Source organism: Elephas maximus, chromosome 20 (assembly GCF_024166365.1).
Source record: "Elephas maximus indicus isolate mEleMax1 chromosome 20, mEleMax1 primary haplotype, whole genome shotgun sequence".
Classification (NCBI taxonomy): domain Eukaryota; kingdom Metazoa; phylum Chordata; class Mammalia; order Proboscidea; family Elephantidae; genus Elephas; species Elephas maximus.
Genome location: NC_064838.1, coordinates 5,291,063 through 5,313,744, shown reverse-complemented (window position 1 = coordinate 5,313,744; position 22,682 = coordinate 5,291,063). Strand labels below are relative to the sequence as shown.

The following is a 22,682-nucleotide window of genomic DNA, read 5'->3' as shown; positions in this document are numbered from 1 at the left end:
AAGTATGTCCTTTTGAATTTCTTGTAGTAGAGCTTTGTAGTTTTCTTTGTATAGGTCTTTTACATCCTTGGTAAGATTTATTCCTAAGTATCTTATCTTCTTGGGGGCTACCGTGAATGGTATTGATTTGGTTATTTCCTCTTCGGTGTTCTTTTTGTTGATGTAGAGGAATCCAAGTGATTTTTGTATGTTTATTTTATAACCTGAGACTCTGCCAAACTCTTCTATTAGTTTCAGTAGTTTTCTGGAGGATTCCTTAGGGTTTTCTGTGTATATAATCATGTCATCTGCAAATAGTGATAACTTTACTTCTTCCTTGCCAATCCGGATACCTTTTATTTCTTTGTCTAGCCTGATTGCCCTGGCTAAGACTTCCAACACGATGTTGAATAAGAGCGGTGATAAAGGGCATCCTTGTCTGGTTCCCGTTCTCAAGGGAAATGCTTTCAGGTTCTCTCCATTTAGAGTGATATTGGCTGTTGGCTTTGCATAGATGCCCTTTATTATGTTGAGGAATTTTCCTTCAATTCCTATTTTGGTAAGAGTTTTTATCATAAATGGGTGTTGGACTTTGTCAAATGCCTTTTCTGCATCAATTGATAAGATCATGTGGTTTTTGTCTTTTGTTTTATTTATGTGATGGATTACATTAATGGTTTTTCTGATATTAAACCAGCCTTGCATACCTGGTATAAATCCCACTTGATCAGGGTGAATTATTTTTTTGATGTGTTGTTGGATTCTATTGGCTAGAATTTTGTTGAGGATTTTTGCATCAATGTTCATGAGGGATATAGGTCTATAATTTTCTTTTTTTGTAATGTCTTTACCTGGTTTTGGTATCAGGGAGATGGTGGCTTCATAGAATGAGTTGGGTAGTATTCCGTCATTTTCTATGCTTTGGAATACCTTTAGTAGTAGTGGTGTTAACTCTTCTCTGAAAATTTGGTAGAACTCTGCAGTGAAGCCGTCCGGGCCAGGACTTTTTTTTGTTGGGAGTTTTTTGATTACCGTTTCAATCTCTTTTTTTGTTATGGGTCTATTTAGTTGTTCTGCTTCTGAATGTGTTAGTTTAGGTAGGTAGTGTTTTTCAAGGAATTCATCCATTTCTTCTAGGTTTTCAAATTTGTTAGAGTACAATTTTTCATAATAATCTGAAATGATTCTTTTAATTTCATTTGGTTCTGTTGTGATGTGGTCCTTCTCATTTCTTATTCGGGTTATTTGTTTCCTTTCCTGTATTTCTTTAGTCAGTCTAGCCAATGGTTTATCAATTTTGTTAATTTTTTCAAAGAACCAGCTTTTGGCTTTGTTAATTCTTTCAATTGTTTTTCTGTTCTCTAATTCATTTAGTTCAGCTCTAATTTTTATTATTTGTTTTCTTCTGGTGCCTGATGGATTCTTTTGTTGCTCACTTTCTATTTGTTCAAGTTGTAGGGACAGTTCTCTGATTTTGGCTCTTTCTTCTTTTTGTATGTGTGCATTTATTGATATAAATTGGCCTCTGAGCACTGCTTTTGCTGTGTCCCAGAGGTTTTGATAGGAAGTATTTTCATTCTCGTTGCTTTCTATGAATTTCCTTATTCCCTCCTTGATGTCTTCTATAACCCAGTCTTTTTTCAGGAGGGTATTGTTCATTTTCCAAGTATTTGATTTCTTTTCCCTCGTTCTTCTGTTATTGATCTCTAGTTTTATTGCCTTGTGGTCTGAGAAGATGCTTTGTAATATTTCGATGTTTTGGACTCTGCAAAGGTTTATTTTATGACCTAATATGTGGTCTATTCTAGAGAATGTTCCATGTGCGCTAGAAAAAAAAGTATATTTTGCAGCAGTTGGGTGGAGAGTTCTGTATAAGTCAATGAGGTCAAGTTGGTTGATTGTTTTAATTAGATCTTCCGTGTCTCTGTTGAGCTTCTTACTGGATGTCCTGTCCTTCTCCGAAAGGGGTGTGTTGAAGTCTCCTACTATAATTGTGGAGGTATCTATCTCGCTTTTCAGTTCTGTTAAAATTTGATTTATATACCTTGCAGCCCTGTCATTGGGTGCGTAAATATTTAATATGGTTATGTCTTCCTGATCAATTGTCCCTTTTATCATTATATAGTGTCCTTCTTTATCCTTTGTGGTGGATTTAAGTCTAAAGTCTATTTTGTCAGAAATTAATATTGCTACTCCTCTTCTTTTTTGCTTATTGTTTGCTTGATATACTTTTTTCCATCCTTTGAGTTTTAGTTTGTTTGTGTCTCTAAGTCTAAGGTGTGTCTCTTGTAGGCAGCATATAGATGGATCGTGTTTCTTTATCCAGTCTGTGACTCTCTGTCTCTTTATTGGTGCATTTAGTCCATTTACATTCAGGGTAATTATAGATAAATAAGTTTTTAGTGCTGTCATTTTGATGCCTTTTTATGTGTGTTGTTGACAATTTCATTTTTCCACATACTTTTTTGTGCTGAGGCGTTTTTCTTAGTAAATTGTGAGATCCTCACTTTCATAGTGTTTGACTTTATGTTAGTTGAGTCGTTACGTTTTTCTTGGTTTTTGTCTTGAGTTATAGAGTTGTTATACCTTTTTGTGGTTACCTCATTATATACCCCTATTTTTCTAAGTAAAAACCTAACTTGTATTGTTCTATATCGCCTTGTATCACTCTCCATATGGCAGTTCAATGCCTCCTGTATTTAGTCCCTCTTTTTGATTATTGTGATCTTTTACCTATTGACTTCCATGATTCCCTGTTATGTGTATTTTTTTTTTAATTAATCTTAATTTGTTTGTTTTTGTGATTTCCCTATTTGAGTTGATATCAGGACGTTCTGTTTTGTGACCTTGTGTTGTGCTGATATCTGATATTATTGGTTCTCTGACCAAACAATATCCTTTAGTATTTCTTGTAGCTTTGGTTTGGTTTTTGCAAATTCTCTAAACTTGTGTTTGTCTGTAAATATCTTAATTTCGCCTTCATATTTCAGAGAGAGTTTTGCTGGATATATGATCCTTGGTTGGCAGTTCTTCTCCTTCAGTGTTCTGTATATGTCGTCCCATTCCCTTCTTGCCTGCATGGTTTCTGCTGAGTAGTCAGAACATATTCTTATTGATTCTCCCTTGAAGGAAACCTTTCTTTTCTCCCTGGCTGCTTTTAAAATTTTCTGTTTATCTTTGGTTTTGGTGAGTTTGATGATAATATGTCTTGGTGTTTTTCTTTTTGGATCAATCTTAAATGGGGTTCGATGAGCATCTTGGATAGATATCCTTTCGTCTTTCATGATGTCAGGGAAGTTTTCTGTCAGAAGTTCTTCAACTATTTTCTCTGTGTTTTCTGTCCCCCCTCCCTGTTCTGGGACTCCAATCACCCGCAGGTTATCCTTCTTGATAGAGTCCCACATAATTCTTAGGGTTTCTTCATTTTTTTTAATTCTTTTATCTGATTTTTTTTCAGCTATGTTGGTGTTGATTCCCTGGTCCTCCAGATGTCCCAGTCTGCATTCTAATTGCTCGAGTCTGCTCCTCTGACTTCCTAGTGTGTTGTCTAATTCTGTTATTTTATTGTTAATCTTTTGGATTTCTACATGTTGTCTCTCTATGGATTCTTGCAACTTATTAATTTTTCCAGTATGTTCTTGAATAATCTTTTTGAGTTCTTCAACAGTTTTATCAGTGTGTTCCTTGGCTTTTTCTGCAGATATCCTAATTTCATTTGTGATATCATTAAGCATTCTGTAAATTAGTTTTTTATATTCTGTATCTGATAATTCCAAAATTGTATCTTCATTTGGGAAAGATTTTGATTCTTTTGTTTGGGGAGTTGGAGAAGCTGTCACGGTCTGCTTCTTTAAGTGGTTTGATATGGATTGTTGTCTCCGAGCCATCACTGGGAAACTAGTTTTTCCAGAAAATCCGCTAAAAAAAAACTGCAGTCAGATCCCTATCAGAGTTCTCCCTCTGGCTCAGGCTATTCAGATGTTAATGAAGCCGCCTGGGGAGGGTGGGGGAGGGAACAGAGAGATAGGAGAGTAGCACCTCAGAATATAGCCAGAGTTGCTTGTCTTGCTTGGAATGACTCTTATATCTGAGATTCCCGCGGGCGCGTCGCCTATGTGTGCTGTCTGTGTGGAGATTGCCCCCGGGGGGTCTGGCCCGCTGGAGTCACGGTCAGATCCTCCGCTTCCAGCCCCACGCCCAGCGTCAAGGCTCCCCTACTGGGACGGTGCACTCTCGACTCCAAAATCAGTCGCTGCCTCCCGGGGACTTCTCGTCCCTCCAGCCGCGTGGCCGTGCCGCCCCCGTGAACCAGGTGGGCCCCCTCCCGGGGTTAGTTCAGATGGGTGGAGTAGCTCCCCGTGCTTGTGCCGCGACCGAGTGTCCCGGCTGGAACGCTGTTCTCCCCGCTCCAATACCAGTCGCTGCCTCCCGGGGACTTCTCCTACCGGCTGCGTCCCACGCCGCCCGCGCGACCCGGATGGTCACCTTCCCGGGGTTAGTTCAGGGGGTGGAGCAACTCTCCGTGTTTATGGCGTACCTGCGTGCAGTCCAAATCCCTGTGGGACGGTTCCCCGGCTCGGATGCTACTCTTTCTGCTCCAAGATCAGTCACTGCCTCCCGGGGACTTCTCCTAACGGCTGCGTCCCACGCCGCCCGTGGAACCGGCTAGTCCCCCTCCCGGGGTTAGTTCAGGGGGGTGGAGCAGGTCTCTGTGCTTGTGCCGTACCTGACTGGTATGCTGGCTCCAGGCTCTGGAAACAATCGCTGCTTCCCCGTATTAGTTCGTTCTCCGTCTCTAAATCTGTGTTTGTTGTTCAGGGTTCGTAGATTGTTATGTATGTGATCGATTCACTTGTTTTTCCGTGTCTTTGTTGTAAGAGGGATCCGAGGTAGCGTCTGCCTAGTCCGCCATCTTGGCTCCGCCTCCTCGAGAATTTGAATTTTGTTCTGCAGTTTTGTCCCTCTCTGTCTGGGCCCCTCTATAGTGATCCCTGCCAGAGGGGTCAGTGGTGTAGCCAGGCACCATCTGTTTCTTCTGGGCTCAGGCTGGTGGAGGCTGTGGTCCATGTGGTCCATTAGTCCTTTGGACTAATATTTTCCTTGTGTGTTTGGTTTTCTTCATTCTCCTTTGCTTCAAACATGATGGGACCAGTAGATGTATTTTAGATGGTCGCTACCAAGCTTTTGAGACCCCAGGCGCTGCTCACCAAAGTAGGATGTAGAATTATTTTCTTTATGAACTGTGTTATTGCCAGTTGACCTAGATGTCCCCCGAGACCATGGTCCGAAGCCCTGAGCCCCAGTAACTCAGTCCTTCAAGGTATTTGGATGTGTCTAGAGTCACTATGAGTCAGAATCCAGTCGACCACAACAGATTTTTTTTTGGTTTGGGGCAACTTCTATGGCTTTGCCTTGGTCAGATTATGCTGACTTCCCCTATATTGTGTGTTGTCTTTTCCTTAACTAAAGTTAACACTTGTCTCCTATCTGGCTAGTGATTTCTCCTTCCCACCCCTCTCCTCCTTTGTAACTATCAAAGATTGTTTTTTTCTGGTTGTAACCTTTTCTTGCATCTTATAATAGTGGTATTATACAACATTTGTCCTTTTGTGATTAACTTAATTTCATTCAGTATAACGTTCTCCAGATTTACCCCTGTTGTAAGACGTTTTGCAAATTCATCATTTTCTTTATGGTTGCGTAGTATTCCATTGTGTGTACTTACCATAATTTGTTTATTAATTGGAATAATGCTGCAGTGAACATAGGTGTGCATATGTCTATTCCTGAGAATTAAGACGGCTCTTGTTTCTCTCGGGTATATTCCTAGGAGTGGGATTGTTGGATCGTGTGGTATTTCTATTTCTAGCCTTTTAAGGAGGCGCCATATTACTTTCCATAGTGTTTGTACCATTTTACATTCCCACCAGCAGTGCTCAAGAGTTCAAAATCTCCCTGCTGCCTCTCCAACATTTGTTATTTTGTTTTTTTTTTTTGATTTGTGCCAGAAATGTCAGGGTGAGATGGTATCTCATGGTAGTTTTGACTTGCATTTCTGTAATGGCTGGTGATCCCGAGCATTCCCTCATGTGTTTGTAAGGGGCCTGAATGTCTTCTTTGGTGAAGTGTCTGTTAATTTCCTTTGGCCATTTTTTAATTGGATTATTTGTCTTTTTGTTATTGAGTGTTGAAGTATTCTATAGATTTTAGAGATTAGATCCTTGTTGGATATGTCGTAGGAAAACAATCTTTTAGTCTGTAGGTTTCTTTTTGTTCTTGTTGGTGAAATCTTTTGATGAGCATATGTGTTTAATTTTTTGGAGCTCCCAGTTATTTAGTTTATGTTTTGGTGTTTGTGCATTGTTAGCTGTGGTTTCTATTGAATTTATTTAGGCTCCCTAGTATTGTCCCTACTTTTTCTTCCATGATCTTTATCATTTTAGGTTTTATATTTAGGTCTTTGACCCATTTTGAGTTAGTTTCTGTGTATAATGTGAGATATGCATCTGCTTTCATTTTTTTACAAATGGACCTCCAGTTGTGCCAGCACCATTTGTTAAAAAGACTGTCTTTCCCCCATTTAATGGACTTTGGTCCTTTGTCAAAGATCAGCTGACCATAGGTGGATGGATTTACACCTGGGTTCTTGATTTCGATTCCGTTGGTCTGTGTGTCTTTGTACCAGCATCAGCCTCTTTTGACTACTGTGGCTGTATATTAGATTCTAACGTCAAGTAGTGTGATGCCTCCTACTTTGTTCTTTGTCACCAGTAGTACCTTGCTTATCTGGAGCCTCTTTTCTTTCCACATAAAATTGGTGATTAATTTTTCCATCTTGTTAAAGAATTCTGTTGGTATTTGGATTGGGATTGCATTGTTTCTGTAGATTGTTTTGAGTAGGATTGACATTTTCACAGTGTTGAATCTTCCTGTCCGTGAGCACAGTATGTTTTTCCATTTACGTAGTTCTCTTTTGGCTTCTTGGCAATAGCGTTTTGCAATTTTCTTTGTTTAGGTCTTTTATGTACCTGGCTAGATTTATTCCTAAGTATTTTATCTTTTTAGGGGCTATTATAAATGGTATTGTTTTCTTAATTTCCTTTTTGAAGCTCTCGTTGATGTATAGGAATCTGCTCTCAGAGCTGCTTTCTTGGTGATAGTAGGTCCCCATATCTCTCTGCTCACTTCTTTTATATCTCAAAAGAGATTGGCTTAAGACACAACCTAATCTTGTAGATTGAGTCCTGCCTCATTAACATAATTGCCACTAATCCTGCCTCACCAACAGCGTAGAGGTAGAATTTACAATACATAGGAAAATCATATCAGATGACAAAATGGTGGACCATCACATAATGCTGGGAGTCATGGCCTAGCGAAATGTATACACATTTTTAGGGGACGCGGTTCAATCCATAGTGGTTGTAGAGTATTTTTTTTTTTTTGATATGATGCTGAATTCTCTTGGCTAGAATTTTATTGAGAGTTTTTGCACCTATATTGATGAGATGTACTGATTGTGTGTGTGTGTGTGTGTGTGTGCGTGTGTGTGCGTGTGTGGTGTCTTTGCCTGGTTTTGGCATCAGGGTTATGCTAGCTTCATGGAATGAATCTGGGAGTATTTCTTCCTTTTCTGCGTGTCCTAGTTTCTTAGTGCTTCTGTCACAGTAGAAATACTACAAGTGGATAGTCTTAACAAACAGAAATTTATTTTTTCACTGTTTAGCAGGCTGGAAGCCTGAATTCAGAGCACTGGCTCTAGGGGAAGGCTTTCTCTTTCTGATAGCTCTGGGAGAAGGTCTTTGTCTCTTTTCACCTTCTGTTTTTCAGTTCCTTGGCGTGTATCTTCCCCTGCATTTGTGCTTCCTTCTCTGCCTAATGTGCTTTCCAAGGTGATTGGTTTAAGACACGTCCTGCAGCGATACTGTTTCATTAACATAGCATCTTATTCTCATATGGGGTTACATCCATAGATGTAGGAGTTTTAGGGTTTACAACACATTTTGGGGGGACACAGTTCAGTCCTTACTGGATAGTAATGCTACCTGTTTTGGGAAAGTATTGTAATTTTTTTTTTTTTTAAAGGCTAATTGATTTTATAACTTGGGTCACATATCAGATCAAAAAGGAACAATTGAGAAAGTAGTGGTGTGCGTGTGATGTTTCCTTGATGCTTCTACCCCAGCCTTTTTTGAAGTTTGTATAACTTGAAACAGCGGATATTCCTCTGTCCTTTCTTCTTCTGCCTTTTGTCCTAATATAAATATATTGTTCTTTGTAGAAATTGGAAAGTTCAAACTATATTGACAAAAGAAAAAAAATAGGTATAAGCCCTTTTGAATAATATTTTGCCATATTTCCTCACATTCTTTTTCCACATATTTTTAAATATAACCGAAATGCTATATAACATTGTTTCTTCATAAATTTAACATATCACTGGCATTTCCTTTTGTCATTAACATTATTTTAAAGTATTTTATAATGGCCACATAGCTTTCAATGTATGATATACTTAACCATTGCTATGTACTTTGAAGTTATTGACAAGTTTTTGATTATGATGACTTAGAAAACCCCCCCAAAACGGTTTATGATAGAACATTACAAGCATATATGAAAAAGAGAGAAGGGTATCATTTATCCTCATGCATCTGTCACCGGCTTCAGCAGTTTGCAATTAGTGGCAGTCTTGCTTCATCTTTACCCCACCCACTCCCCACTCCTGAATTATTTTGAAATAAGTCTCAGACATTTTGATGACATTTTAATGTTCAAATCTTAGTATGCATTTTGGATTATTAGGAAGTTTCCTTAAACAGGAGTTTCTGGCCTAAGTGTATTCAATATGTTAAGGTTCTTGCCTTATATTGCCAAATTGCTTTCCAGAAATATTTGATCAATTTCTGTTCCCAGCAGCAATATATGAACATCTTTTACTTTTCAGTTCTCCGGCTTTGATATTATCTGTCACTTTTCCCAGTTTTTGTTACTATGCAAGGTGAAACATGATTTTTACTTGGTTTAATGTATATTTATTTGTTGTCTAGTGAGATTGAGTTCTTTCAGGCATGTATTAGCTAATTTGTTACTACATATCTGTGACTGAACTCCAGGTGTGGGTGCTCTGGCTGTCTGGTCAGCCTTTCCTGGACTCTGCCACAGAATGTATAGAGATGTAGCTTTGTCTGGTGAAAGACTGCTAGGGCACTGACTGGCCAAAGAGACATGCAGGTGGGGAAAACGTAAGACTGTTAAGGACAGCTTGAGGATAAGTTCATCTGTGTTAAGAAGGGAGATTGTTATGGTCAAGTTTAAATAGAGGATCAAAATGTAAGGTTGCAAACTTAGTATGAGGCAGGCTGACATGATCAACTTAGAATGTTTACAGATTGGGTTGAATTTAGATGGAAGTTGTCTGCCAGTTTGTAATTTCTTGTTTAGCTTATGTATTTTACTTCTGCAACAACTGGTATATCTAATCATTCTTTATTTTATAAGTTTTCAGTGTTGGAGAATGTTTGGTAAGCCATTTACTCCCCATTTTTGAACTCCTTTGGGAGCAGGTGGAAAACCTGTTGCCTAGTCGATTCCAATTCATGGCAACGAAATGGTTAAGCACTTGACTACTAACCGAAAGGTTGGTGGTTCAAACCCACCCAGAGGCACCTAGGAAGAAAGACCTGGCAATCTGTTTCCAAAAGGTCACAGCCTTGAAAACCTTATGAAGTGCAGTTCTCCTTCGAAACACGCGGGGTTGCCATGTTGAACAGTCCCATAAAAGTCCTGACATTCTTTGGAGTCTTAGACCCATTCCTTTTTTCTTTCTAACTTGCTTCTGGCCCCATGGGAGGAATGACCTGTCTGGTCAGATTGGGAGAAAAGATTTCATTAGCGTTTGTGGCCCCCTTTCTCTGGCTCGCTCTCTTGGCATCTGTTTACCCTACTTTCCCAGACCGTCCTGAGCAGAATCTTCCCTGACTACCCCACCCTTGCTAAGAAAACAGTTCACTTCAATTTACTGGGATAGAGTTGAGAACCAGTTTGGGCCTCAAGGATTTAGCCTAGCTTTCTAGTTCAGTTTTGTTAGTAAGAAGGATATTTTGATATTGCCTCCTGTGTCTGTTACTCAGTCGGTTCAGAAGAGATAGAAAGGTTGAATTCTCAGACTCAAAAATGAGATTTCACCACCTCTAGGGCCAGCACAACACGTATTTCTTTTCCTGGGGGAAGGGGATGAATTATTGCTCTACTGGTTTTTAACAAATACTTAAAAGTTTAACTAAGAACTCAAGGAAGTAGACTTTTATTGAATGAACTATGACTTTTGTTGAATTGTTAAAATGTTAATTTTAAACGAAATTCTGAGGTTTTATTTCATGAATTGGACAGCTAAACTTGGTCTGGTTTGCCCATGGAAGGCCTGGTTCATACCTGGTAATAGCATCTCCTTCCACTCTCAAAACTGGCCCAGTTTGGATGACAGATTACATTCTCAGTTAAGATAAATTCCATTTTAGGTAAGTTTAGCAGTCTGCTTCATTTCATACATCTCTCTCTTCCGTCAAGTAAACTCGATTACATGATCTGTGTTATTTTATTTTGTCTTGTTATGCTAGTGACTAGATGGAGACCATTGGGACTGTTTCCTCATGAAATATTAATGCAGTTGATTATTTTTGGTTTATGTCTAAAATACTGTAATGAAGAGTACAGACACGTTTGAAAAAACCTGTTTTTATAAAGGTGTAAAATGCCAAAAAAACTGTTTCATCTTTAAATAGAAAATCAAACCAGTTTTTCTCTTTACTTTTTCTTTCTATTAAAGGCACCAGATACCATATTTTTCATTTATTTGTCTGAATGCCTCATTCTTTAAGGAGAAATAGACTGTGTGTGTGTGTGTGTGTGTGTCTTGACTGTCTCATAGGGGTGTATGCTAATTTATATATACCACTCTACCATTTATATACCATTTTAGTTGGGGGTAAAGTGTGTGTGTGTGTTTTCTCTTCTTATATCTAAGATACTGATATATATTAAACCTAATAAAACCTGGAACTCTAGAAATTTGACAAGCTGACGAGAATCACTAGCCCGTGTCTACTTACAGATACCATGAGCATGCCACGCTGCTGAGAACAGGAATGAGGAAGTGAGCTAGTAATACTTATTTTAATGTGCTACCTGAATTGGAAAAACCAGAGTTTTATTATTGTCCTGTACTTTTCAGTCTTTGATCTCCAGTTATCTAAAATTATACCTTTTTGTGTGTATAGTCTTTAGATTTTGTTATCTGACAGTTTTAAATTTAGTAAGCTCATAAGGATACCGTTCTTTTTTGTGTATGGTAAGAAAAACTTCTTTGTAGGAATTTACCAAAGACTCTTCCTTTTATCTTTTAGAAATTAGAATAAATATGATCATTATACTCGATACTTCTCTACTAACTGGCCTATGGCTTCTAAAAATTAGCCTAGGGCCTTTAGCTAGTGTGCTGTATATGGAATCTCTTGATGGTCAACAGGTAATGTTAAACTGAGAAAACTTTCTGGGTGGCAAATACTTTAATAACATAAGGTTAGAAACAATCCAGTTATTGTAATTTTGCACTTTTGTAACAAGTCTTTTTATGAAAGTGACATGCATTAATTCGATTTCTTATTTTAATTAGAATCAGTCGGACTTATCAGATGAAGAGCTAAATGATGATCTTTTACAGAGTGATAACGAAGATGAAAATTTCAGGTACTCAGCATTAACTCATTCAGAAGTGTCCTTTAAAACCATAGGAACTGTTTGTAATTTATACTTATAATGGAATATAATCGAATAATGTGATATTATATCTTTTAACATGATCGCATTGTGAACGTTTTTCTATAGTAGGTGAACTTTGTAAGTCAGTGTAGGCCTTGCATTTAATGACCTCCTTGAGTTGTGTTGTGAGGTTGTGAAACTCAGTACAGATTATGTACTACCTTTTAAAGAATTGCTTTATTTGGATTGAGGACAGTGGGTTTGGAATCTTGTAATAGTGTTGGTTGCAGTTTGATGTTGCTGCTTTTACTTTCATTTCAGACAGTTTTTGTTTTTACGTATCTGGGCATACTTTGGACTCTAGTTGACTGTCTGAATATAATGAACATCTTCCTGTTGTTAGCATAGTGAGATATGAGGAGAGGAGGGAGATATTTAGTATACCCTGGTAAGTGGAATCATTTTCGAATATAATTTATGAGGAAACTTTAATCGCGAAAATATAGGCAGATACTTCTTGATTATAAATGTGATTAACAAACATATACTACTTATTATTGAGCCATAAACTTGTAACAGGTGTTCTAACCAAAAGTCATTTTTACTAGTAAAAAATATAGTTCAAAATTGATTTAAATTAATCTGCCAGTTAGCTAAACTTTCTAATTTCATTCTTTGACATCATTATTTGATGCTTTGAGTTAGCTCGCCCTTAACATATATCTTTGGAGATTTGTAGCCACAGAATGTTTTCACGTATATGTGGGGTATTCCGTTTTTGTTAAGATTGGCTGTTTAATATGTGTGGACTTAAATTTATTTGCGAAATCTTGCATTTGAAGTGTCGTCTTGCATTTTATTGTTTGGCATTCAGCAGCTCTGATTTAATGAGTGGAACATGATTTCGTGTGTGTGTTTTTAAAACCACCTTTATTATCTTGATAACTTTTTGGAAATGTGTGACTAGTATAAATTTTATTTATTTGAGCGTTGAAAATGTATTTTCACATAGATTTTTAATATTTTGATTTTTTAAACAGGATTTTATAATTTGCATTATATATTTTAAAAAAGAAAACCAATTCTTAAAATTTTGACTGCAGGTTTTTGCTTATAGAATAATTCTGTTCTTTCTTCAAGACCTTAGAAAACGGGTGCCATCATTTTTATTCTGAAAATTAAAATGAAATATAGTTTTGTTTGGTTTCAATCCTGGACTTTGGCCAGTCAGACCTGTTTTACCATCTGCTTGATTTGATTCTATTGGTTGAATAACCTGCAGCTGATGATAAGTGGGGTTGCTGTATGTGTATGGTGTGGACTTATATAGCGTGTTAAGCTTTGTTTTCAGTCACTGATGGCATAAATGTGTGTTTAGCAGTTAACTGGAATAACTTTTCACCAGTTCTGATTTAAATCTCTGTAGTAACGAATTTATTTAATGATTTATTTTGATCTCTGCTCTAATTGGGTGCTGTTCTTTGTATTTTTGTCCTCCCTCTCTAGTTCTCAGGGTATCACAATTAGTCTTAATACCACATCTGGCATGGTACCATCATTTGAACTGTCTGACAACACTAATGACCAGTCTGGAGAACAGGAATCTGAATACGAACAAGGAGAGGATGAAATAGCTTATCACAAATCTGATGGCTCTGAATTGTATTCTCGAGAGTACACAGAAGAAGGACAGTATGAAGGCCAGGATGCTGAACTGACAGAAGACCACATAGAATACGTGGAGGAGCCGGAGGAGGAACAGCTTTACAATGATGAAGTGTTAGACATCGAAATCAATGAGCCTTTAGATGAATTTACAGTGAGTCTTTTTTCCTTTGTATGGCCAAAGATAACATTGCTTCATGTGCATAGGTGTTTTAGACTGATTTGAAATCTATTTACCTCCCTAGGGAGGGAGGGAAATTAGACCTTATTATCACTGTCTGCCAGTTTCTTTATCTGAGCTATGACAAAGTTTGTGTTGACAGCTTGTTTGGCCTGAGGTAATGCCCCTTTGTCATCCTGGAAGGCTGCAAAGAATCATGACCTTGAAGATTGCACCCTTAAGGAAGAAAACAGCTTTGTGTGGTGGAGATACACTGTCAATTGTTAGAGGTACTTAATGCAGAAGCTTTTATCCAGGCCTTAGAGAAGAGCTGATAAAGTCCTTCTAAGGTGAAAAGATTATTGACCTGCCAAAGACATCTTTAAGGTGCTAATATTCCACAGTGATTGATGTCCTGTTCATTAATCCTTTTTGTAACCGAGAAGTGTCTAAACCTGAATAAAGAGATTGGAAGTTAGTTTAGGAAATGTCACACATAATTTTTTATCTATAATCAGGAAGCTAAGATTGTGCAGATTTTTATTTCAGAGAGATGATGCTGGTAGGTAGGTTTTAAGTTGCAGCGTCACTAGTGAAAGGTTGCTCGTCTGTCTTAATAATTCATCACTAATCAAGATTTACTTTTTAAAAGAAGTATTTCATGACATTTATGAGGGGGGAAGTAATCTCAGTAGTTGCAGTGGAGTCTTGGGTTTTTCAGGAACACCGGGGTTCCATTGCGATGCAGTGCAGCAGGACCTTCTGAGATGGCGCTGGAGGCGAGAACAGTTAGGGGCTTCAGAGAGCCCATTCTCATTAGGAATAACTATTTTTCTGTTTTATATCTTCATTCAGAGTAAGCTTTCATTTGTGGAAAAAAGTTCAAAAGTTGCTGAATTTTGGTTATTGCTATCTATAGAAGTAAATTGTTTAAGGTCTCAGTAGTGATTGGATTATTTTTGCACGCTTGCTTTTCAGTATAGTCATGAAAAAATGTTTGTAAATTTAGTTTTGGTAAATAGAATCCTGTAAAAGACATCATGGGGACTTGTTTACATAGTCTTGTAATGATTTTTTTGGGTGATAAATTCTTTACTAGTATGGATTTGATTTATTGGTGTATTTGGTATGTTTTCTTGAAGCGGGACGCGATAATTTAAAATGCGTTTTAAAAAGCTAAGTCAGCATCTTTTAAAAATGTACCAAGTTATTCCCTAGTTACAGTATTTTGTTATATTTCTTAAATGTCGGTAAAATAAGATGATTGACTCAGTGATCTCTGGGGTCCATTCCACTTATAAATTCAGTAGTTCAGATCATTACTGATTTCCAAGCACTGGGGACACAAATACTGACAAAACATGAAGCATGATCCCTGCCCTCAGTGGACTTAGAATTTAGTGGAACAAATCACAGTGTGGAAGCACTCGATCCGAGTAAGTGGGTGCTGCCACACAGAAGGCAGTTACCTCCTCTGCATTCTAGTAAAGCTTGTTGTGAAGAGAGTTGATGATAAATGATTTTCTTCTATTGTGTCCCATTGTCAAACTTGAGCTACATTTAGGCCCCTGGTTGTCCTAGAATTGAACTTAATTGTCAGACATTCAGGTACCTAAGAGAAAAAAATATGGCAATTTAAAATATTTAGAGTACTCTTCCACATTAAAAGGAATTGATTTTTTTCAGAATTAAAAAAAAACAAAAAACAAAACCTTAAGGTAAAAATATTTACTTAGCAGTTCTGAAAGTCTGCTTATGTTTTCATAGGGAGCTGTCAGCTTTAAAGGTGAGAATTGTCCTTTTATAGGCAATATTAGCTCACTTATTATATCTAGTTTTATAGCCATGGTCATTCTGTGTTTTTTTTTTTTTCTATGTCTTTAAGATTATTGGTTTATTTTTAGTTATCATAGTGGTAGCATCTGGAATTGTATTCATTTCTTGCTCTGCAATGAAAGCCTCTCATTCTCTTCTTAGGCTGTTAGTGATGAACAAATTAATTATATATCCATCATTATACTAATGAACACATTAGTAGATTTTAATCTCTGTATCTCAGTGGTATTTGGTTTATTAAATGGTTTATTTAACTGTGATTCTTTGACCTAGGTAGTATTTGTTAACCAGTACTCTTAACCCCAGAGTGGAATTCTATGAAGTGCTGATCACAAGCACTTGCTATTAGAGCTCACCCACAGAATCACACAGAGGGATTTTTGTGGGTGTCTGAAAGTAGGATCACAAAGCTGTAGAGCTTTACTTTTGGAAGGGACACTTAATTTTACATGTGAAGGAACTGAGGCCAAAGACATTGAAACAACTGGTACCACAACTCTGATGTTCTTTCCTGTTATACCAAAATGTAAGAAAACCCTTAAGTTCTGCGAATTTTCCTGGTGCTATCCTGTGGGGTCGCTATGAGTCGGAATCGACTTGACGGCAGCAGGTTTTATTCTTGAGAGTGAATTGTGATGTGATTTAAAATTTTTGTTCTTGTATTAGTAAGGAATGTGTATTGCTTGTTAGTCAACAAAATATTTGAAAATTATTTTTTACGTGTTTTATACTTTAAGTGCAATCAGTTTATTCTAGGGCCTTTAACAGAGATTGAGATTTCATAAAACAGTGTTGTGTAAAAACAGTGTCAGTTAATAATTTATGTAAGGGGTACCCCATTTTGTTCCCCAGTGAGAATCCCGCAGTGTATATTATACTCTGTTGTAAATTGGCTGAAAATTTTGATTAGCATTGTCTTTGAAATCTGACAGTTCTACCAGTGAATCATGGGTATTGATACTTGTTGTTCTTAATGGGATGCTAACAGTTTCTTCTGGAAGGTAAAACGCATTGTGTTCAGAGGGTCTTGAGGAGGTAGTCGTGGGAACTAAAGTGGTTTTTCACCTTAAATACATCTGTTTTTCTTTTGGGTTGTAGTTGAGGCTATTGCATACTATTGTTCAGGTTCTTTGATTTGTCTATTCTTCGTTGCCTGCCTTAGGACCATTTTACTGTTCATTTTTAGCAAGTGGCTGGGGACACTGGGAAGTCCCTTTCCACTGAGTGGGAAAGGGAGATTGGAAAAAAGTTGGGAACCAGTTGAAGCATTTCTTTCTTTGGCAATTTTGGTAGTCTCTGGCCACCCTGCCTACTTCTTTCCATGTACCCTAAAGGACATCTGCCTGTGATGTGCTTCTTATGTTTTACACAAAACCTGGAATCAACCCTCTCATTCAAGGGAGAAGCCTAATAGAGAAACTAATATTAATGTGTGCTTTTTAAAAACTCAGATGTTAATTGAATTACCCATATTTTTGTTGCCATAAAAAACTCTGTTGGGTATAATTTCAGCCTCCTAATTGCTAACTTGCTAACTGAATTCTTTTACAATAATGTGTGCATAATTTCTTTTTAAGATTATCCTTCTTTCTTTGTATTACTTTTAAGAAGAGCTATTTAAAAGGACGGTTTTATGTTTGAAGCTGAACCCATGTCACTAACCTTAGCACTGGGTTAGCATGATGTGCTTTGTTCTGATTAATACTCAGAGGAGGTTACATTCTGTTTTTGAGCTGCCTTGTGCTCAGTCAGGTAATTGTCATAGTAAAATTTGCTAAACTAATTAAGCATGAGTCATAAAGATGAAAGTGCTTTAAAAAAAAAAAAAAACCCAAAAGATATATGAGAAAAACTTGTTTTCTCTTTAATGGCTGTTAGGATGAAGAATACTTGCAGGCTTATGGTGGGCAACAAGGGATGCAAAAGCAGGAAGACTATGTTGCTGAAGATAAATTAGATGAGATTACTGATTCCCAGGTTGCTCCTGAAACTGCAGAGGTACTTGTTCATCTTTTCAAAGAGTCCAAAAGTTGCTGTTTTTTTCTTTCTTTTTTCCTCCAGATTTAAAATGAGTGCTACTTAGCATTAGTGAAAAGTTGATACACCTCTTCTTGGAACTACTGAGTGTTAGTAAAAACCTCAGCTTTCTAGACTCCCAGGGAAGTGATCCTGATTTCTGGGCAGCTGTTTGCCCTTTGAGTGTTACACTGTTTGAAGTGTTTCCAGGGGGTGGAGTAGATGTCTTAGGAGAGTGTGTTGTACCTATCACTGCTTTGAAAGGAGAGCTATAATTATTTTTAACCTTTCCTTACTAACTAAGGGTTATCATTGTGATAACTCATAATCAGCATTGTATCCCTTCACCATACTTAGTCTATATGCTAAGCAAATAATCCAAGAATCTGGACTATAATGAAGAAGAATGTGGTATCAGGATAGATTGGAGGAAGACGCATTAACAATCTGTGATATGCACATGACACAACCTTGCTTGCTGAAAGCAAAGAGGACTTTGAAGTACTTATGGATGAAGATCAAAGACCACAGCCTTAGGTGTGGATTACACCTCAATAATAAAACAGAAATCCTCACGACGACGAATAAGCAACATCATGATAAATGAAGAAAATAACTGAAATTGTCAAGGATTTCATTTTACTTGGATCCACAATCAATGCCCATGGAAGCAGTAGTCAAGAAATCAAACAGCGTATTGCATTGGGCAAATCTGCTGTGGAGACCTCTTTAAAGTGTTAGAAAGCAAAGATGTCACTTTGAGGTCACCTCATACGCATGTGAAAGCTGAGCAATGAATAAGGAAGACGGAAGAAGACTTTGAATTATGGTGTTGGTGAAGAATATTGAATATACCGTGGACTGCCAGAAGAATGAACGTGTCTGTCTTGAAAAGTATAGCCAGGATGCTCCTTAGAAGCGGGGATGGCAAGACTTCGTCTCACGTATTTTGGACATGTTATCAGGAGGAACCAGTCCCTGAAGAAGGACATCATGCTTGGTAAAGTAGAGGGTCAGTGAAAAAGAGGAAGACCCTCAACGAGATGAATTGACACAGTGGTTGCAACAATGGGCTTGAACATAGCAATGATTGTGAGGATGGCACAGGACTGGGCAGTGTTTCAGTTCTATTGTACTTAGAGTTGCTATGAGTTGGAACTGACTCGATGGCACCTAACCATAACAGTAAATCATTGTGAACATAAGTTAATTTTGATAACTACTTAGAAATACTGCAAGGTTCCCTGTGTTTTGGTGTTGGCTTAGGTATTGAAGAAACAAGGATGAATGAAGCTTGATTCCTGCCCTGAAGGAGGAGGAAAACCAAAAACTCCTTGCAGTTGAGTTGATTCCGACTCATAGTGACTCTGTATGACAGAGTAGAGCTGCCCCGTAGGGTTTCCAAGCAGTGTCTGGTGGATTCGAACTGCTGAACTTTTGGTTAGCAGACACAGCTCTTAACCACTGTGAGATGGGCATAAATTCCTTTGATGTAAATTAGGAAAGGTAAAATCTCCCAAGAGAGGTTCAGATAAAGTACTTTAGGAGCTCCCAGAAAGAGAATACCTGGGCTGGGTGTGTGTCTGAGTGAATTAGGGAAAGACCATCGGGAGTCACTGAGGTAAAGGAAGAGGTAATCTCTCAATTAGGTTTTGAAAATAGATGTAGTTTGGGCTAATAGAGACTATGTGGGACATAGGGTTAAGCAGATTCTGTTGTGTGACCTTAGAACCTCGTTCTCTGGGCCAAGCATGAGAGCCAGAAAATCATTCAACAGCCTTATGACTTGTTGATTTAAAAATTTTTTATTAATGTTTTTTCTCAATCATTTATTTTAATCCTTTTTTGCCCTCTCTTATTAAGAGATCTTGAAAACTGGTATTTCATTGGCTTAGCTGATTTACTGTAGATATTACTCCAAATCTGTAGAAACTGTCTGCCAAACGTTTTGTTTACCATTTGTCTTTCATAATATAATATGCAATATAAAATAGTATGTAATATACCATTTCTCTTTTGTAATATAGATCTATACATGTAATATAAAATATATATTACAAGTACATATCATAGATGAACACTGGTTCTGTATACAGAACAGGAAATGCTTTCCTGGGATATATCCTTTCTTCACCAACAAGCTAAATTTGCCTTTTTTTTTTTTTTTTTTGCCTTCCTTCCCTTCCCCCCTCTGTCTTTTTAAATTTGAAATTCAGAGAAAAAATACAAGACTGTTATAAAAAAGCAGTCACCCAGATTCTCCAGTTGTAGTTCTACACGTGCACACGTGCATACACACATTTTACCCGAGCCATTTGAGAGTGTGCGGTAGATACGACCCTATACCCTGAGCACTTAAGCATGTATTTCCTGCAGAAGTTACATTGACGCACTCATGCGATCTAATCCATAGATCTTGGTTCAGAAATTTCCAGTTGTCCATTTTTGGGAAAATGGCCTCTGTAGCAAAGTAATCAACATTCTGTTGAATCCTTTTAGTCTCTTTCAGTCTGAAACCATTCCTCACTTTTTCACTGGTTTGGTTTTTCTTACTTAGCATAATTAAATTCTGTTTTTGTATTTTTGGCAAGAATATCATGGAAGTGATGGAGTGTTCTCATTGTGTCTTGTCACATGAAACAAGGTATCTTATTTGTTTCATTATCAGTGCTGTTAACTTTGAACACTTGGTTAAGGTGGTGTTCCTAAGATTTCTCCATGGTAAAGTTACTCTTTTTCCCTTTGTTATTAATACTCATTTGCAGTGAGCTGCTTGGAGACTTTTTTCCATCAGCCCTAATTCTCTAATGTGTCCCTCCACAAAAACCCCTCGGGAAGTGTCCCAGTCAGAGAATCAGCATTGATACAACACTGCCGTCCATTCTGTACACTTCACTCAAGTTTTGCCAACCCACTAATAAGGTCTCATTTTTCTTTCTGATCCAAGCTCTTCTCTTCAGGAACACGTGTTGCATTTCATTGTCCTGTTACATTAGTCTTCTTCATTCTGCAGAAACTCCTCAGTATTTCCCTGTCTCGCATGTCCTTGAAAGTCTTTGAATAAGGCCTGTAATTTTGTAGAATGACCGTAAGCCAGGATTCATCCATCATTTTCCTCAGACCTTGCATATTTGGCAGGATGACTAAAGAAATGATGTTGGGCTGTATTCAGTGACTCGCTCAGAATCAAGATCCGGGCATGTGGCATGCTCATTGCTTCTGGAGTATTACTGCTTCCAGCCCTTGTAGTTATATCTATATTCATTCCGTGTCTATATTTATTGAAAACCATGAATTCATACTCTGTTCTCCTACAGTAAGAAGCCAGGCTCCCATTTTCCCCAGTGTATTTATTTATTTTCTCAACCTCTCTTTTATAAAAATCTCCCAGGCTGTACTTGGGTGCTGCCTGACTCAAGTCTTGCTTGGCCCCAAACCTTCTGGGTCCTAGCTTCACTTAGGCGGCTTCCCTGAGCTCATCTTCTTTATTTTGAATATCAATTGCCCATTTTTCTTGGACACACGCACATCCTTCCTGAGGTAATTTGGAGTCACTAGTATAGGATTGCTTCTCAGCGATCTAAACTTAGTTGTACAATTTGATATGCAGTACTGTATACATTGTCAGCAGTTCGAATCTACCAGCCACTCCTCGGAAACCCTACGGGACAGTTCTACTCTGACGTATAGGGTTGCTGTGAGTTGGAATTGACTAGACAGCAACGGGTTTGTTTTTTTTGGTTACTATATACAATATGGAAACCCTGGTGGCGTAGTGGTTGAGCGCTATGGCAGCTAACCAAGAGGTTGGCAGTTTGAATCCACCAGGTGCTCCCTGGAAACTATGGGACAGTTCTATACTCTGTTCTGTAGGGTTGCTATGGGTTGGAATCGACTTGATGGCAGTGGGTTTGGTTTTTTGGTTTATATACAATATGGTACAATGTGGTTTTATATAGCCTGTCACTATAAAACTAAAGTGTTGAGATATGAATTCTCAAAACTGACCCATACCTCCACTTCTGCTCCTTCTTCCTTGACTCCCAAACATTGTAGTTTCTTCTGAAAAATTCTGATTTTTAAAAAAATGTTACTGTGTTTTAAGTGAGAGTTTACAGCACAAATTAGTTTCTCCTTCAAAAATTCTTACACAAATTGTTTTGTGACTTTGGTTGCAATCCCTGCAATGTGTCAGCACTGATGCTTCTTTCCCTTTTCACTTCTGGTTTTGTGTGTCCATTCGTCTAGTTTTTCTGTTCCTTCCTGCCTTGTCTTTGTTTTTGGGCAGGTGTTGCTCATTTGATCTCATATACTTGATTGAACTAAGAAACACATTCCTTACTACTGTTTTTCTTTTTTTTTGGTCTTATAGGCCTGTCTAATCTTTGACTGAAAGGTGGATTTCGAGTGTGGCTTCAGTTCTGAGTTAGAAGGATGTCAGGGGATCATAGTCTCAGGGATTCCTTCAGTCCCTGTCAGACCAGTAAGTCTGGTCTTTTTTTGTGAATTTAAATTTTGTTGTACATTTCTCCCTGCTCTGTCCAGGCATCTCTACAGAGATCCCTGCCAGAGGGATCGGTAGTGTAGCCGGGCACCACCATCTGGTTCTTCTGGGCTCAGGCTGGTGGAGGCTATGGTTCATGTGGTCCGTTAGTCCTTTGGGCTAGTATTTTCCTTGTGTCTTTGGTTTTCTTCATTCTCTTTTGCTTCGAACATGATGGGACCAATGGATGTATTTTAGATGATCGCTCCCAAGCTTTTGAGACCCCAGGCGCTACTCACCAAAGTAGGATGTAGAACATTTTCTTCATGAACTGTGGTATGGCAGTTGACCTAGATGTCCCCTGAGACCATGGTGCCCAGCCCTCAGCCCCAGTAACTCAGTCCCTCAGGGTGTTCGGACATGTCTAGGAGGTGTCTGTGTCTTTGCCTTCCCTTATATTGTGTGTTGTCTTTCCCTTCATCAGAGCTAACACCTGTCTGCTGTCTAGTTAGTGATTTCTTCTCCCCACACTTCTTCCTCATAAGCATCAAAGATTGTTTTTTTCTATGTGTAAACCTTTTCTTGGTTTTTGATAACTGTGGTCTTACACGGTATTTGTCCTTTTGTGATTAACTTGTTTCACTCAGCATGCCTTCCAGATTCACCCGTGTTGTGAGGTGTTTTGAGAATTCATCGTTGTTCTTTCTTGTTGCATGGTATTCCATTGTGTGTATGTGTCGTAATTTTTTTATCCATTCATCTGTTGATGGGCACTTAGGTTGT

The 22,682-nt window shown here is 38.1% G+C and overlaps 1 protein-coding gene across 5 annotated transcripts in view; it reads left to right on the top strand.

The window, feature by feature from the left end:
• Nucleotides 1-22,682, top strand: part of RBM33 (RNA binding motif protein 33) — a 205,707-nt gene that overhangs the window by 49,277 nt on the left and 133,748 nt on the right. For 3 of the 5 annotated variants that reach the window (XR_007514470.1, XM_049863165.1, XM_049863164.1), the window contains exons 4-6: nucleotides 11,654-11,727; nucleotides 13,246-13,558; nucleotides 17,279-17,398. Coding sequence is in view for 4 of the 5 variants with exons in the window: in XM_049863165.1 (XP_049719122.1) it covers nucleotides 11,654-11,727; nucleotides 13,246-13,558; nucleotides 17,279-17,398 (507 nt within the window). In the remaining variant the exon portion in view is untranslated. The remainder of the gene's footprint in view (nucleotides 1-11,653; nucleotides 11,728-13,245; nucleotides 13,559-17,278; nucleotides 17,399-22,682) is intronic. The other 2 variants (XM_049863167.1, XM_049863166.1) reach the window with 1 other exon arrangement.